At 47.1% G+C, this 14788-nt stretch overlaps 1 protein-coding gene across 3 annotated transcripts in view; it reads left to right on the top strand.

Annotated features, from left to right (window-relative positions):
* Positions 1-11934, top strand: part of ATP8A2 (ATPase phospholipid transporting 8A2) — a 651431-nt gene extending 639497 nt beyond the window's left edge. For all 3 annotated transcript variants that reach the window (XM_055146569.1, XM_004604655.2, XM_055146669.1), the window contains exon 37: positions 4522-11934. In XM_055146569.1, coding sequence (XP_055002544.1) covers positions 4522-4619 — 98 coding nt within the window. In that variant the 3' untranslated portion in view covers positions 4620-11934. The remainder of the gene's footprint in view (positions 1-4521) is intronic.
* The last annotated feature ends 2854 nt before the right edge of the window (positions 11935-14788 follow it).

Here is a 14788-nt window from a genome sequence, read left to right as displayed (position 1 = left end):
CTCTGCGGGCAAGATACTCAGTAGCTTGCTGGGCTGTCCAAGAGGGGCAGAGGAATCGAATCCGGGTTGACCACATGAAAGGCAAATGCCCTACCGCTGTGCTATCACTCCAGCCCCCAATAAGTGTTAGATATTAATATTGTTTTTCCTAGTATACTGCCACTAGCTGTGTAACTTTGGGCAACTCGTGTATTTCTCTAAAGATGCTATTTCCTCTGGGACCTGAAGACATGGCTCAGACATGTGTGAGGTTCATTTCCCAGCACCACAGAAACAAATACAGAGAAGACTGTCTTCACCTCTGGGGAGAAAAATAGGAATTCTGGTAATATGCAGCCTCCTACCGTCTTTGTGAGAGGTCCTGTGTCAATGTATAGGAAGCACCTTCTCTATTCAGATACAGAGAAATGTGGGTTTGTTTCTGAAATGACAATGTGCAATCCACAGAGCCACACTGCTCCTCTGAAAAATATTTTGAAATAATAGAAATCATGTGTAGTATAATACGGGGTGCTGAGATTCAGGACCACATGATCTCTCTCCTGATATATTCATACTTGTATGTACAATATAATATATAAATAGGGGCCAGAGACGTACTACAGAGGGTAGGATGTTTGCATTGCATGCGGCCAGCCCAGTTTATTCTCCAGCCTCCCATATAGTCCCCAAACCTCTCCGTGAGTGATCCCTGAGCACAGAGTCAGGAGTAAGCCCTAAGTACTGCTGGGTGTGACCCAAAAACCAAAATATCTATATGGAAAGTGAGAGAGAAATAAGAACTGCTGTGGCAGAGTCATAAATATCTTCAAATGGCTACTAAACATGTTTCTTAACTCACCAAGTGCAAGAAATTCAAAGACTTTTGACAACTCACAAGACAGTTTATATACTCAGAATGCCTAGGAAGAACCTGATCAACACATTGGAATGTTTCCATCTCTAATGGAGAAGCTGCTGAACAGCTAACAACATTCTGCAGTTTGTCTTGGCCTCTGTGGGACCCCTGGGTTTGTCGCCCAGCTGTTGGGGGCCTCAGACTTCCCAGGAAACTGGGAAGAAAAGCCTAGTGTTGGTAGTTCTTTCACTTCCGTCTGGGCTACCAGCACACAGTTTGTAACAGAGATCTGTGCTTCCTCGCAGTCAGATCTTCTCCTCGTTGTCCCCATGGTACTCCCCACTGCTGTAGCTATTAGGAATCTGTTTCCTAGACAGGAAACTGCTACTTTCATCGAGATGTTATCAGTGCTCAGATTTGAACAAAAGCTACTTAAGGAGAGTTTTCTTCCAAGTGTGAAAGAAAGGACACGTTTTCCTGAGCTTCACCAAATGTTTTACCAGAGGAAGACAGAATCAATAAGAAATTTGCCTACCCTTTCATCTCCTTACACACACACACACACACACACACACACACACATGCATGCACACACGCACCTACATGCACGCACATGCTCCCCCTTCCTCCTATTCTGGCTTGGCCCTAGTATTTAGAGAGCAGAAGCTTTAGGACGGCAGCCAGGGAACGTTCCCTCGCTGAGTCCATTCAGCTCTTTCTCAGGGCCCCACTGCTCTCTGGCTGTCAGAATTTCCTCAAGATTAATGAATGTGGGCATATAAAGAGCTGGAAGCTTCCTCTGTTTTCCCTCAGGATGCAAATGGCAGTTCAGTGCTCATCAGGCAGAGAAGCGGGGGGCAGGGAGGCGGGACCTCTCCTTGTGTCTGCCAGGCTATGGGGTGCTGGCAGGTGGTGGTTAGTGGATGACCATCTTCCCTCATGTCAGCTTCTCCCAGGTTACCCCTGAACTTCCAAAGTCCTGACTTCTAAGAGGGAGATCCTTGCTCTGCCCCCAGCATAACCCCATTCATTCATCCCCTTTTTCAGCCTCAGGTGAGGTGAAGCCATGCTTGGTTTGGAGACAGGGTGGAGACAGCCCCAAAGGGGACTCCAGACATTTTGGGAGTGATCTTACCTGGGAGGTGAAATGTGCCATTGGGTCATCCCTGGGGTTGGTGCCACCCTGGGTGGGCTGAAGAAGCACCCCACCACTACCCCAGGCCAGGGAGACAAAGCCAGGCAGTGGCTCCTGCATGTGTCAGCTACAGCCAGAAGCACCACTGCAGCTGGCACGCGCCTAATGGCTCCCGGGGACTCAGTAATGAGAAGCAGCATTTTCCTCTCCAGAGCCCAAGAGGCATCTCAAGACCCAAGGTGCAAAGGCAAGCCTCAGAGAAAGAGGGTCAGTCTGGGGTGGTGATTCAGGGATGCCCCTCCAGGCACCCTCACCCCAGCTCCTGCCTCTCATGATCATCCTCCATTCTAAAATCCCACCAACTCTGGCCAAGGGAGATGTGGGGCTCCCAGGTCTGGGGTCTGCAGAGTTGCAGGCAGTGGGAGCTTTTGGCTGATGGATATGGGATTCTGAGAAATGAAGTGAAGAGGAGTGAAGCACCCCAAGTTTCTGGAAAAGGTGTATCCTCTCTTCCCCTGTAGTTGCCTCCAGCTTCTGATGACCCCTTGCCACATGACCCATACCCATGGTTGAGTCTCAGCCCCAGTTTCCTTAGGCCTTAGCTGGGACAACGCTCTCTGACACCCCAGGAGGCACTCCAGGACAGAGGAGTCACATTGACATCTTGACTGTTGCTTGTTTGGGGGTATATCCAGAAGTGCCTAGGGACTACGCAGAGCTCAGTGCTTGTTGGATCATGTGGTGTGGGGTCATGGAACTGGGGATCCCTCATACATCATTCATGTGTGTCCCCATGAACCATGTCCCTGGTCCTGGTGCCCTCCTTTAAAGTCTCTTCCTCTTTTCTACCCCTGTGAAGACATTTTTGGGGGGAGGCACACCCAGTGATGCTCAGGGGTTACTTCTGGCTCTGCACTCAGGAATTACTCCTGGTGGTGCTTGGAGAACCATATGGGATCCTGGGAATTGAAGTTGGGTTGGCCACATGCAAGGAAAACACCCTATTCTCTGTACTATGGTTCCAGCCCAAGACCTTTTTTAAAAAAAAATTGCTATGAGATATCTCTACACTCTAGAAACTCTCTATTGTTGTCACATGCCTAATAAACACCCCAACCAGCAGGAGGTGACACATGGGCACCATTTCTGACTTTCATTATTCCCCTTTAAATAATACAGCAGGGTGGTCAGAGCAATTGTACAGGGAGTAGGGTGCTTGCCTTGCACAGGGTGACCTGGGTTCGATCCTTGCCACCATATATAGTCACCTGAACCCACCAGGAGTGATCCCTGAGTGCAGAACCAGGAGTAAGCCCCGTGCACTTCGAGGCATGCCCTCCCACCCCTGCCCCCCACCTCCCCCCCCCACATACACAAAGAACATGGCAGGGAGCAAACAGCTTAAATGCAAGATTGTCACACTTTATGGACAGAATAGCATGAGCATAGCTGTTTGCATGTGTTGTCCCCAACACACCCCTAACTCAGAAGCATTAGCTGACAAAGGAATCTTTCAAATGCCCCTTGTGAAGGACGATAGCCCTTTCCAGGGCTTTCAGAAGCAAGCACAGGAGGTGCTTAAGAGGAGCGACTTGTGGCCCCTGGGTCACACTGCCCACTTGGCCCATGGCTTTGCCTCTCCCAAGGTGTCTGACCTCGGGCTTGTTGGAACAATCAGTCTGTGCCTCTGTTTTTCATCTGTGAGGTATGAAAAATGCACTCGCCTACCTAACTGGGCTGGTGGGAAGAATGAATGAGCTACCAGTGTTGTGTGCCGTGTGGAATGGGGCCTGAGAGCCCTGAGCAGTTGCTGGCCAGCATCATTTCTATCATTATCATGATTGGAAGTGCAGGAACTGGCCCTCCTATGCCTAGAGGGCTCATCACAGTTGCTCTTGACTTAAGCTTATGATCTTTTTCTTTATTTATACAAAAGTAAACTACTGCAATTTCTTATTGCTGGTCCAAATTAGTCCAATCTAGAAATAGGAATGCTCCCAGCATGGGTGGATGGCCCTGCCAGCTTTCGCTCTGCCTGGTGTGTGTGTCCTGGCCTGTTTACAGCTTCATAAGTCACCCGACCAGCTTCAGACAGATTGGGACTCTTCTGGAGTCGGGCAGCTTGCCTTTCCTCTTGACTGGTGGTGGGAAAGACAAGGACCAGTGAACCATTGTTTATGCTTCCTGGCCCGAGCTCAGTAGCAGCATCCCTACCCACTAAAACAAGAGGATACACCCCCCCACAAACAAGCTTCTGTCTGAGCACCAGGATAATCAGCCGCTGAAACCACTCAGAGCCTCCTTTTGGTCAGGCTGCATCCAGATACTGCATCTTCTTGGCTCTCACTGCACCCCACAACCCCGGGCCCCCTGTCTCAGGCCTCTAACTCCTGGAGGTAATAGGGCCACTGTGCAGAAATGCAGTATGGTCTTCCCCACTAAAAGCAGTCTACCCTCCTACTGTGCCCCCCACCCCACTCCCCCCACCCCCAACCACCCTCCAGCATCTCTTGCTAACCAGCTCCTCCTGTTTCTGCTTCCCTCTCAGATGGATATGCCTTCTCCCAGGAAGAACATGGAGCTGTTTCGCAGGAGGAAGTAGTCCGTTCTTATGACACTACCAAGAGGGAATTGAAGACTAAATAACATGGGAACACCACCCCCACCTTCCACCCAAGGAGGGCGGGTTGTTGCATCCGGGGTTCACACACCTTTATGGGAAGTGGCTTTGGCGGCAGCAGCCAAAACATGGGAAGACACTTTTCAGTGGCCTTAGCCCAGTAGTTTGCTTCTTCTCTCTTCCCTCACAAACCTGGAGCATATGCCGCAGGGGAAGTTGTTCTTTCCCTTCTAGTCTGTCTGCAGCGCTTGGCCTAATTTTTGTTTACACTGTTATGAAGCATTTATTTGTGCTCTGTGAGGTGTGAAATTAAAAGCATTATGTCCCACCAATACAACAACACCAGTGGTTCTGGAAGAACAGTAAGAAGGTTTGATGTTGGCATGAGAAACTCATCTTGTGGAATTAGGGGGCTCAGGTGCACTCATAAATGCACACTCACTTCCTGTTTTATTAGCACAGATCAGGCCCACCCAGCTGCATGTAAACGTCACATCAGACAGGCCGCTATCTTGCTTTGATTCCAGTTTTGTTTGAGGTTGACATGAACTCCTTGATTGCAGTGAAATAGCAAAGTTCTTTAGCTGGTGGTCAATTTGCAGATCTTTCTTCACACATTCCCATTGGCATCTTCCTAGGCATCTTCCTGCCAGCACTCCTGTGTCCACTGTACTCAGTGCATGACAGCTGGTGGGCAACAACCTAAATGGGCCCTGGCCCTCCTGCTGCAGACACAGACACTAGAGCTCTCCCCGTCTCTAGAGGCAACTACCTACCTGTGCTGCACATACTTATAATTGTCAGTCCTGGGAGCTCAGCCTTCACTGCCCTGTTCTGGGCAGCCCCTCCACACTCAACATTTCCCTGCCCTCAGCTTCTGGCCTTTTGGCATCCAGGTAAATTAGAACTCACGCTGGTTTTCCTGGAAGTCAGAGAAACTTTGGGATGTTCTCTGTGGGCCTGGAATGAATCCACAGCCTGTCCTGTAGCTCTAGAACAGACAGCACGAGTAAGTCCAATGCAGAGCAGGGACTAAGGGTCACCCTCAAAGGTAGAAGCAAGCAGTAAGGATTCTGAGACAAGGGGAGGAGGGGCCTGAGGACATTTCCCCCCCAGATTTCCACTGTAAAAACTAAAAGCCACGCTGGTGCCATGATGTTTGTGGAGACCCACTGGAGGTTAAATAAGGGCCCAAGAGATGGTACAGCAGGTAGGACATAGACCCAGGCTCCTGACACCCCGTATAGTCCCCTAAGCCCCACCAGGAGTGATCCCTGAACACAGGAGTAAGCCCTGAGCACCACTAGGTGTGGCCCAAAGACCAAAAAAAAAAAAATCATGAAAGTTTAAAGAGATTGGGACATGCAGTGCTAATGGAAAAAGAATTCTATACTTTCAGAGAAACATTCCTTTCCACACTGGCAAGCTTTCCTAGACTTACACCGTCAGTGTTAGACAGAGGCGTGTCTCGAAATGCTAGGTGCCCTGAATCTAAGATGAGGAAGGGAAATGCTGAATCACTGACTTTTGAGTGGAGGCACAGAAGGTGGAGCAGTGGTAGGGATCAAACTCAGGGCCCCATATATGTTTGGTGTGTGCACAATGCAGCGGAGCTGAATCAGCCACTAGTCACTGACTTTTGAAGTACCAAGTCATACATTCTAAATTTGGACAGATCCTTGGATACCTTCGGGCATGCATATAAGCACCTGCAGCCCCTAATAAATGACCAGCCTGAGACATGGTCTCTGCTCTCTGCTGTGGATGCCAGACCAGATTTTTGGAGGGTTTAACATAAATACTCCTGGGCAGCTGTTCCTGGTTAAAATGACAGGGTCTCTCTAAGAATGGTGGCGCTAGCTTAGGAACTAAGGCAATAATGCACCTCGCTTCCTACTGCTATGTTCTCAGAGCACCCAACTCTCATGGGGCATTGAAAGAATTGGAGTGTGATTTGTAATGACTAAGAGAACTAAACCTCAGTTCTGCCGTGGCCAGGATCCAGAAAAGGCTTGAGGGAAAGCAGAGTCATGCAGTTAATAGGCGAAGCTCAGAAAATTGCCATTTTTCTCTCCCTGGGCTGATAAAACATTTAAAATACTACAGAGCAGAGCAAGGTGAATCATTAACAGACTGTCACACCCACCCACCACCCACCCCAGCATGTGCCTGTAATTAACCCAACATGCCATTGTAGGTCCTTACTGCACACCCAGAAAGACAGGGCCTACATACAAATAAAGACACAAAATGAGAGCAGAATATGCATGACACGTCTCTGCTCTTCGATTCCATGCAGATACTAAGCTTATTTGCAAAGAGGACTCCGGGTCAAACATGTCACACTTTCTCAAACTCTGAGTTGGATTTGAACCACAGAGTGTGTTTCTGTTAGGAGCCTTTCATTTATTTTTCTTTTTTTTCCACACTAAAATATAATTCACCTTTTCAGAGATTTAAGTATATTTCCCCAAAGAGGTTCAGAAGTAGACTACTCTTTGTAAAAAAATTAAATAGGCACAGAGGAGAAAATATGAGAGTGGGGACGTCTTTCTATTTATTCTCATCTGGCTAAGCTTTCCTGTAGCCAGCTGACTAAATTGGGTCTTTTCAAGGAGCAACTGTCACGGCATGTAAGGGATCAGATTTAGCCCGGGCCCTCTCGGAGCCTGGTCATTGGTCCTATCTTTAAATTGAGGTCAGAGTGCCACATCCATCCCTCCCCAGGGAGCAAAGTGCACTGCCCTACATCACATGCCCTTGCTGTCAGTCCAGTGTGAATAGCACATGGAACATGTCACTCAGTCGAACTGTGGGAGACAAACAGAGGAACGGGGTATAGTTGGTCAGCCCTGTACGGGCTGGCTGGGGGACTGGGCTCAAGTGGCAGAATTCACTCAGGCCCAACTTTTGCACAGAGCAAAGCTCCCATTGGCCTCTCTTTTCCCTGGGAAAGAATATATTCCATAGCCATCAGTCCTGGGTTTAGTTATTCCCCAATTCCAAGCAGGGCCAACAAGAGCAACCATGGAAAGCAAACACAAAGAAGGGAGACAGGAATGTAGAATCAACTATGTTTGGGTGGACGGGCCAGCAATTCCTTGCGGAGGAGAACAAGCTTGGTAATCATTTGGGTATGTATAGGTCCTTCAGTTGACGTGTCTGTTCAGTCTCCACACAAAATATGCCAGACATCATGTGCTTGCGTTACATTCCCCCATTCCCAACACACACTACATGTGGTGAGGCTTTGGGGATCATCTAGCAGAGATGACCCATGCTCTGGAGAAAGGAGATGCTGTTTCTTGAACACTCCTGGAGTCTTATCCCAGGCATCAGCAGAGCGTGGCTGAGAACTCTGTGGATGTATTCTTTTTCTTGACAAGGCTTCAGGTTGTGCTGTAGGGAGTTGGCAGTGAAAACCAGTAATAACTTGTCAAGACGCCATGAATAACGAACAAAAAAAGTGAGTATGGGTAACTGAAAATGCATATGGTGTATATATTACAGGCTTTAAGCTTGAACTTTTTAAAAGAAAGCTATAGTCTATAATCTCCACTTGTTATAACAGTGACTGTTTTTTTTAAAAAAACCACAAGAGAGACAGTTTTCTATCACATTCTTGTTCCTAGGGATTTACATCTTGAACCGTAAGTTCAAGACGAGAATGTTTGTGAAAGTATGTGATAGGGAAAGGTGGGCGTTCATTGGGAGCTTGTGAAAGACATGCACACATTTCGGCTCGGATTTGAATTACTGCCCAGGGTCATCGTCCCAAAGTAATTCAAGGAGTGATTTGCTGCAGCATGTGAAATGTAGCCATCATCTCCGGGGATCCATAAAAATGTGAACAGGGAAACTGTGGTCAAGCAGAGCCTGAATAATAACTTGGCAAAGAATGGGTTTTATCAGGCCCAGTCAAAAGATGGCATGCCCCATTCTATTCATCAAGTACTTTGTCTACACTAGTGCTTGACACACAGTGATGGAGATCATATAAACAAAAACCCCGGAAAAAGCCCCCCACCCTATCAACAGATTTTGAGCTTGGTGCTTGCTTGTCTGAGGAAATCCTTGGGGGAAACCATTTCACCTTGTTTGAGATGCTTTTCCTCCGTGAAGGTTTGGGAAGACAGATTAGTTCTTACTGGGTTGTGGAGGCAAGGGTCTAGGCATTCACAGGTCTGAAGGAACACACCTGAGATTCTCCACTCCCTGTGTTGGCCTCTTTATTTTTACTCAGTGCCCCATAAATGCCCAGAAGCATACATTTCCCTTTCCTTCCTCCTCCCAAGAGCTTCAATGAATGTCAGACCTTTAACCAGTGCTCTGCCTCAAGCACGCTCTTAATTGTTGACTATGATTGATTTGTGAATCGGGAATGTGGTTTTTCAGTGGGAAGAAAAGACTGCCAAGCCAACAACTATCTAAGTGAAACAACAAAAGAAATGGAAACAGGAAGGAGGGGTGACCCGCCCCCTTCCCAACCTCTGCCCTCCCCAAACACAGTCCATCACTATTAATGCTGACAAACACCTCAGCTCCCCTGGCTGGGGGCAGACAAAAGAATGATTCTTTTTATACCCACGCTGGCTCATTTTCAAGGGACAATCTCTTGCCCCTGCCACCCCAGAGATAGCTACTCTGCTCTTTCTTCTGGGCATCCGACCAAGAAAAACAGGCCCCCAAGATTAGCCAGAAGGCATTTTTTTCTGACCTGGCTAAAGGAAGAAAGAAGACCTGTTTGCTTTAAGCATCAGGAACAAAGTGTCAGGTGGCTTTGATTTCTGACAGAAAGAGGAAGAAGAAAGTTGAAGGAGCAGTGTTGTCCAAATAGGCCTGCCCAGGAAGCGAGAGGTCGAGAGCTTATCAAGAGTCTATTATAGGCGAGCTCTGAAGAGTGCAGGAGACAGGGCTGAGAGGGAGACAGGGCCTGGTTGAAGGGACAAGCCTGAGGAACCGGATGTGGACCTTAACCATGTGGACTTGGAGTCAATGCTGGTCCTAAAGATGAGCTCACTTGTGAGGTTGGAGCAATAGCACAGTGGGTAGGGCATTTGCCTTGCATGTGGCCGACCCAGGTTTGATTCCCAGCATCCCATATGGTCCCTTGAGCACTGCCAGGAGTAATTCCTGAGTGTAGAACCAGGAGTGACCCCTGTGCATCGCCAGGTGTGACCCAAAAAGCACTGTAGCACTGTCAACCTGTTGTTCATCGATTTGCTCGAGCAGGCACCAGTAACATCTCCATTGTGAGACTTGTTGCTGTTTTTGGCATATCTAATATGCCATGGGTAGCCTGCCAGGCTCTGCTGTGCAGGCAGGGTACTTGCTGGGCTCTCCGAGAGGGATGGAGGAATCAAACTCGGGTCGGCCTTGTGCAAGACGAATGCCCTACCCACTGTGCTATCACTCCAGTCCAAAAAGAAAAAAAAAATTAGTTCGCTTGTATACAGCCACAAGTGAACTAATACCACTCCAAAAAAAAAAATCTGGTTTCTCCCCTCACACACTTCCTCTTCCCCGTTTCCAACTGCGGTGCCCACTAAGTCGCCCTCTGAAGGACAGAGGGAAGAGGTAGCCCCAGGGTCAGCCCGGACAGAGAGCCACAGGGGCTGGCTTTCTCTGGTCCTCATTCCTGCATGCCCCTGGTGGGCGGTCTGAATCGCAACATCTATGGGTGTGTTTCTCACACTGGCAGAGCCACGCACGCCACTGTCTGCTGTCACATCTGTGCTCAGCTCCCCTAAATATTGTCTCTCGGAAGGGAGGTTTTAATCTGCGGGATTTTAGGCAGCGGGAAGCAGAGCTGTGGGGCAGGTTTAATTGGCTCCCAGCAGAGCAGCGAAGCGCTTCTGTGGAGTGGAGGGTTTTTCCTTCCCTCCCTCCCCAAGTGTTACCGTTTTCACGTCCTATTAATGTCCTCTGGTTGTTAAATTACATACAGAATAGTGGAGCTGGGTCCCCTCCTGGAGTGAATACAAATGAAGGGCATTGAACAGTATTTTTTTTTCTGAGGGTTTGGGAAAATGCAGTGATTTGTGGCTTTGATCAAATCCTGTTGATGGGTATATGTCTACACAAACCTGTTTCAAATAAATGTTTTGTTAAAGTAAATGATTGGGCCGGGTTTTATTTTGAAATATTTTTTCTTCCAGTAATGAGCAGTTACTGTCATAGGGACTTCAGACATTAATAGAGTTTTGTCAGCAGATACAGACAGAGTCTGTCTGTCTGTCCATAGGCTCCAAGAGCCAAGGACTTAAATGTTAAATATATGCTGTTAAATGTCAGGAGAGAATCTGAATTGCAGAAGAGCATATGAGAAGAGGTTCTGAAGGCCACACAGGGTTTGGATTAATGGTGCAGAGAGAACTGTACGTCAAAGACATCTTTCTCCCTTTGAGTATTCACTCTCGTTTGTCCATCTGTTTCCTGGTAGACTGAGAGGGGGAGTTTGAATTCTACCTTCAAGCATGAACCCATGACATCGTTGTAGAAGGAGCTCAGAATAGCCCACCCAACATATGACCTCACTTTCCCATATGGATCACTTTGGATTGCAGGCACATGAGAAAGAGCTGTTACAAAGGGCACTTTGTCCCACTCCATCCCTTCTACCTGCAGAAACAGTCCAGTTACCTGTGAGAAACTTGTCCCCACACTGGGAGGAGCTGTACTTGTCACCAGGGTCTGGGCTTTGATGCTTCGTTTGAGCTGAACAAACAGACCCACTAGGATACTCCTGATCTTCCACAAGCTCCCCGTTAGTCACCCACCCACAATTTACTGTTCATGGCCCAAGTCCCAGTGTTCCATCACATCCCCAACATGTATTGTTTTCACTTTTTGGTTTAGGGGTCACAGTCATCTATGCTCAGGGATTACACCTGGCTTTGTGCTCAAGAATCATTCCTGGCAGGGCTCAAGGAACCATATATGGTACCAGGGATTAAAGTTGGGTCAGTCACATGCAAGGCAAGCAGACAACCTCTGTACTATCACTCCAACCCATAAGTAGTACAAAATAAATAAATAAACAAACAAACAAACAAATAAATAAATAAATGTGGGAGGCAGGGGTGTACACCCAGCAGTGCTCAGGTCTTACTCCTGACTGCACTCAGGGATCACTCCTGGCAGGGCTCAGGGGACAATATATGGTGCCAGTGATCAAACCTGGGTCAGCTGCATGCAAGACCAGCTGTACTATCTCTTCAGCCCTCCCAACGTTTATTGTTATTATGTATAAAGATTCTTGGGAGGGGGCTCTTCATTTTCCTTTTGAGGATCTCCTGTATACACAAAAACAAAGAATAAAATGGAATGCTTCACTTGTTATTCTGTCTTAGATTTTTAGGCCAGCCTCTGAAACTTAGAGGGACAGTTTTCCTCATGTGTATGTGTATGTGTGTGTGTGTGTGTGTGTGTGTGTGTGTGTGTGTGTGTGTGTGTGTTTACAATGGTGTGGACATTTATCTGAATTTAGATAACATGTCTGCAATAGTGTTAACCTTTGTGATCTTGAGGTGTTGTACATTATTTTAAAGAGCATACCAGACCTCTGGCCAAGCCCACTTCCTGAGAGAAGTGCCCACTTCCTTGACTTCTGGTGCCAAGGGCCCTGAATAGAGACCACACAGAGCCTGATGGGGTGGGCTGGCACTCTCAGACAGCAGCCATGAAAGTGTGGCGGTGACAGCTTCCTTGCTAGAAGTCACCTTGCACTCTGGTGTGTCCCAGCCTGCTCGCTGGCTTGTTTGGGCAGTTCTGTGCTAGACCAGCCTGAAGCAAGGACAGAAGCTGAGGATGGAGGATAGAGGGGTAAGAGCCTGCTGGAGACCATCGCTCCAGGCTGTCCTGGAACCAGACAAACCTCTTCACTGCCTGCTCGCATTTCCTGCAATGCCCCTGACTGACTGATTCTTCCCAGAGAGTGCCTTATAGACCTAAAATTTTGAGCATTCAGGGTTTACTGTGCCTTTGGAAACTACATCCTCATGCAGGGACACTGGAAAAGGTAGAGATTTTTTTTTATAGTCTCAATGGGACTATCACCCTTCCCATCTCACCCCTCTCCTTCCTGTTCCCTCTCCTTTCCTACCTTTCCCTACTTTTTCCTTTCTTTCCTTCTTGCTTTTTTCATTTCTTTTATCCTTTCCTTCTTCCTTCCTACCTTCCTTCCATCCTTCTTTCCTTGCTTACTCCCTTCCCTTCTCCCCCTCCCCCTTTCTTTCTTTCTTCCTTCCTTTCTCTTTCTTTCCTTCTTTCTCTTTCTTTCCTTCTTTCTCTTTCTTTCCTTCTTTCTCTTTCTTTCCTTCTCTCTTTCTCTCTTTCTTTCTCTCTCTTCTTTCTTCCTTCCTTCTTTCATTCCTTCGTTCCTTCGTTCCTTCCTTCCTTCGTTCCTTCCTTCCTTCCTTCCTTCCTTCCTTACCTTTTTCTTTCTTCTTTCCTCCCTTCCTCCCTTTTTTTCTTTTTCCTTCTTTCTTTCTTCCTAAGCTGAAAATGATTTAACACAATCAACATCAAAATTATGTATTAACCCTCCCCATTTCTTGGTTGTATCCACAAAATCTGCCTCTATTGCTAATCTGCCTCTATTGCTACTGTGGATTTTTTTTTTCATGAAATCCTTCATTGGTGCTCCACCTGCATAAACTTGAGTCATGGAGAGACCATTAGTAGCGGAAGACAGTGTGGACTCTCTGTCCCTGCCTAAAGCCATGTTCTTTAAAATAGCCGACTGTCTAAAAAAATACTTTGGATTCTTTGAAACAACATTCAGATTCTGCTATTTATTTTCAAAATGTTTATACCCATATACAATGTGTGGGATTGAAATGTATATCAAAGCAATAGGGTGCTTGCCAGGAGCCTGCCCCAGCCTCTGCTGTCTTCTGCCTTCACTTTGCTCCACATCAGAATCTTTCCAGAGGATGTTTCAGCAGTAACAAATGGAGTTTGTACAGGACTGTAATGGGGCAGGTGGGGGACGTCTCTTCGACTTTCTGTTTCCAAAGGACAAAATGAATTCTTCCACCTACCCAAGCTAAAAGCCCCAAACAGACAGGCATGCTTACAGACATGAAGTACTCATTTATTTCAAGTAGACCACATGCATTAAAAAAAAGAACTTAAAATCATTGAGATTCTCTCAAATATCTGTCTACAGCTGTCTGCCTCTTTTTTATAACAAATGGTCTTTGACTTCAGATTCCAGAGCAATGGATGCTTACTGAGCTCCCTTTCGAGTGGCTGCCTTGGCTTGAGACAAGATAGGAATGGTCTCTCCCAGGAATTTCTACATCATTGTATTGGTCTTGTTTGCAAAGTTTAATGTTATCTCTACTCTCTGCCATGTGCAAAAGAGTGTTCGTTGGGAAATAGTCTTAAAATCATTACCCAGAAACTTCCTGACCTCCCTACCCTCATACCTCCACAAATACAAATTTCAAGACAGCATTTGTGCCTATATTTTGCTTGGTTTAAAGTTCTTCTGCTGACCTAACACTGGCTCGGGATGGGAGATGTCACCCTTGATTTTGAAATACCTCCTTGAAATAGGGTTTGAGTAACCCCATGAGCTAATTATCTTCCCAAGTGACTCCACCTCGAGCTGAAACAGAGTCAGTGTGTTGTTGGAAAACAATGTGTTCAGCTCACTTGTTCCCTTTCCCGGTGTCCAAGAAAAGTTGCTTGCCAATCACCCACAAAGATGTTTATGGGAAAACTCCCAGTTCCCATCCGAACACTTGCTTTAGCACTGCCAAAAATGACCCCTAAACACAGAGTGAGTGAGCCCTGGGCACCACCAGAGTTATTTGGGTGTAGGCCCCAGAATAACAACACCAAAACAAGAAAATAAGTAAATTTATGGGATACATTAGTGGGCAAACATTCCAACGGATTTCTACTTTCCGATATGACTGTTGAGAAGTTCCAGGGATTTGCTCCCAAGAGCTGTGGTTCAGGGAGCCATGAATCACATCACACCACGAGGCATGGGAGACACCCCCTCAGACGTCCACAGGAGGCTGCTGTAATCACATTTGCATAAGCATGCACACAAGCATGCACACATGCACAGGAGAGAATGAAACACACACCAATGCACTTGCATTCTAAAGAAAATGGTTTCCTCTTCCTCGAAAGGACTGGACAAAGCAGCCCCCAGAAAACCAAACGGTTGAGAATC

The sequence above is a fragment of the Sorex araneus genome, chromosome 1 (genome assembly GCF_027595985.1).
Source record: "Sorex araneus isolate mSorAra2 chromosome 1, mSorAra2.pri, whole genome shotgun sequence".
In the NCBI taxonomy this organism is placed as follows: domain Eukaryota; kingdom Metazoa; phylum Chordata; class Mammalia; order Eulipotyphla; family Soricidae; genus Sorex; species Sorex araneus.
Note: the sequence above shows the minus strand (reverse complement) of the source record. Positions and strands in the feature narration are given on the sequence as shown.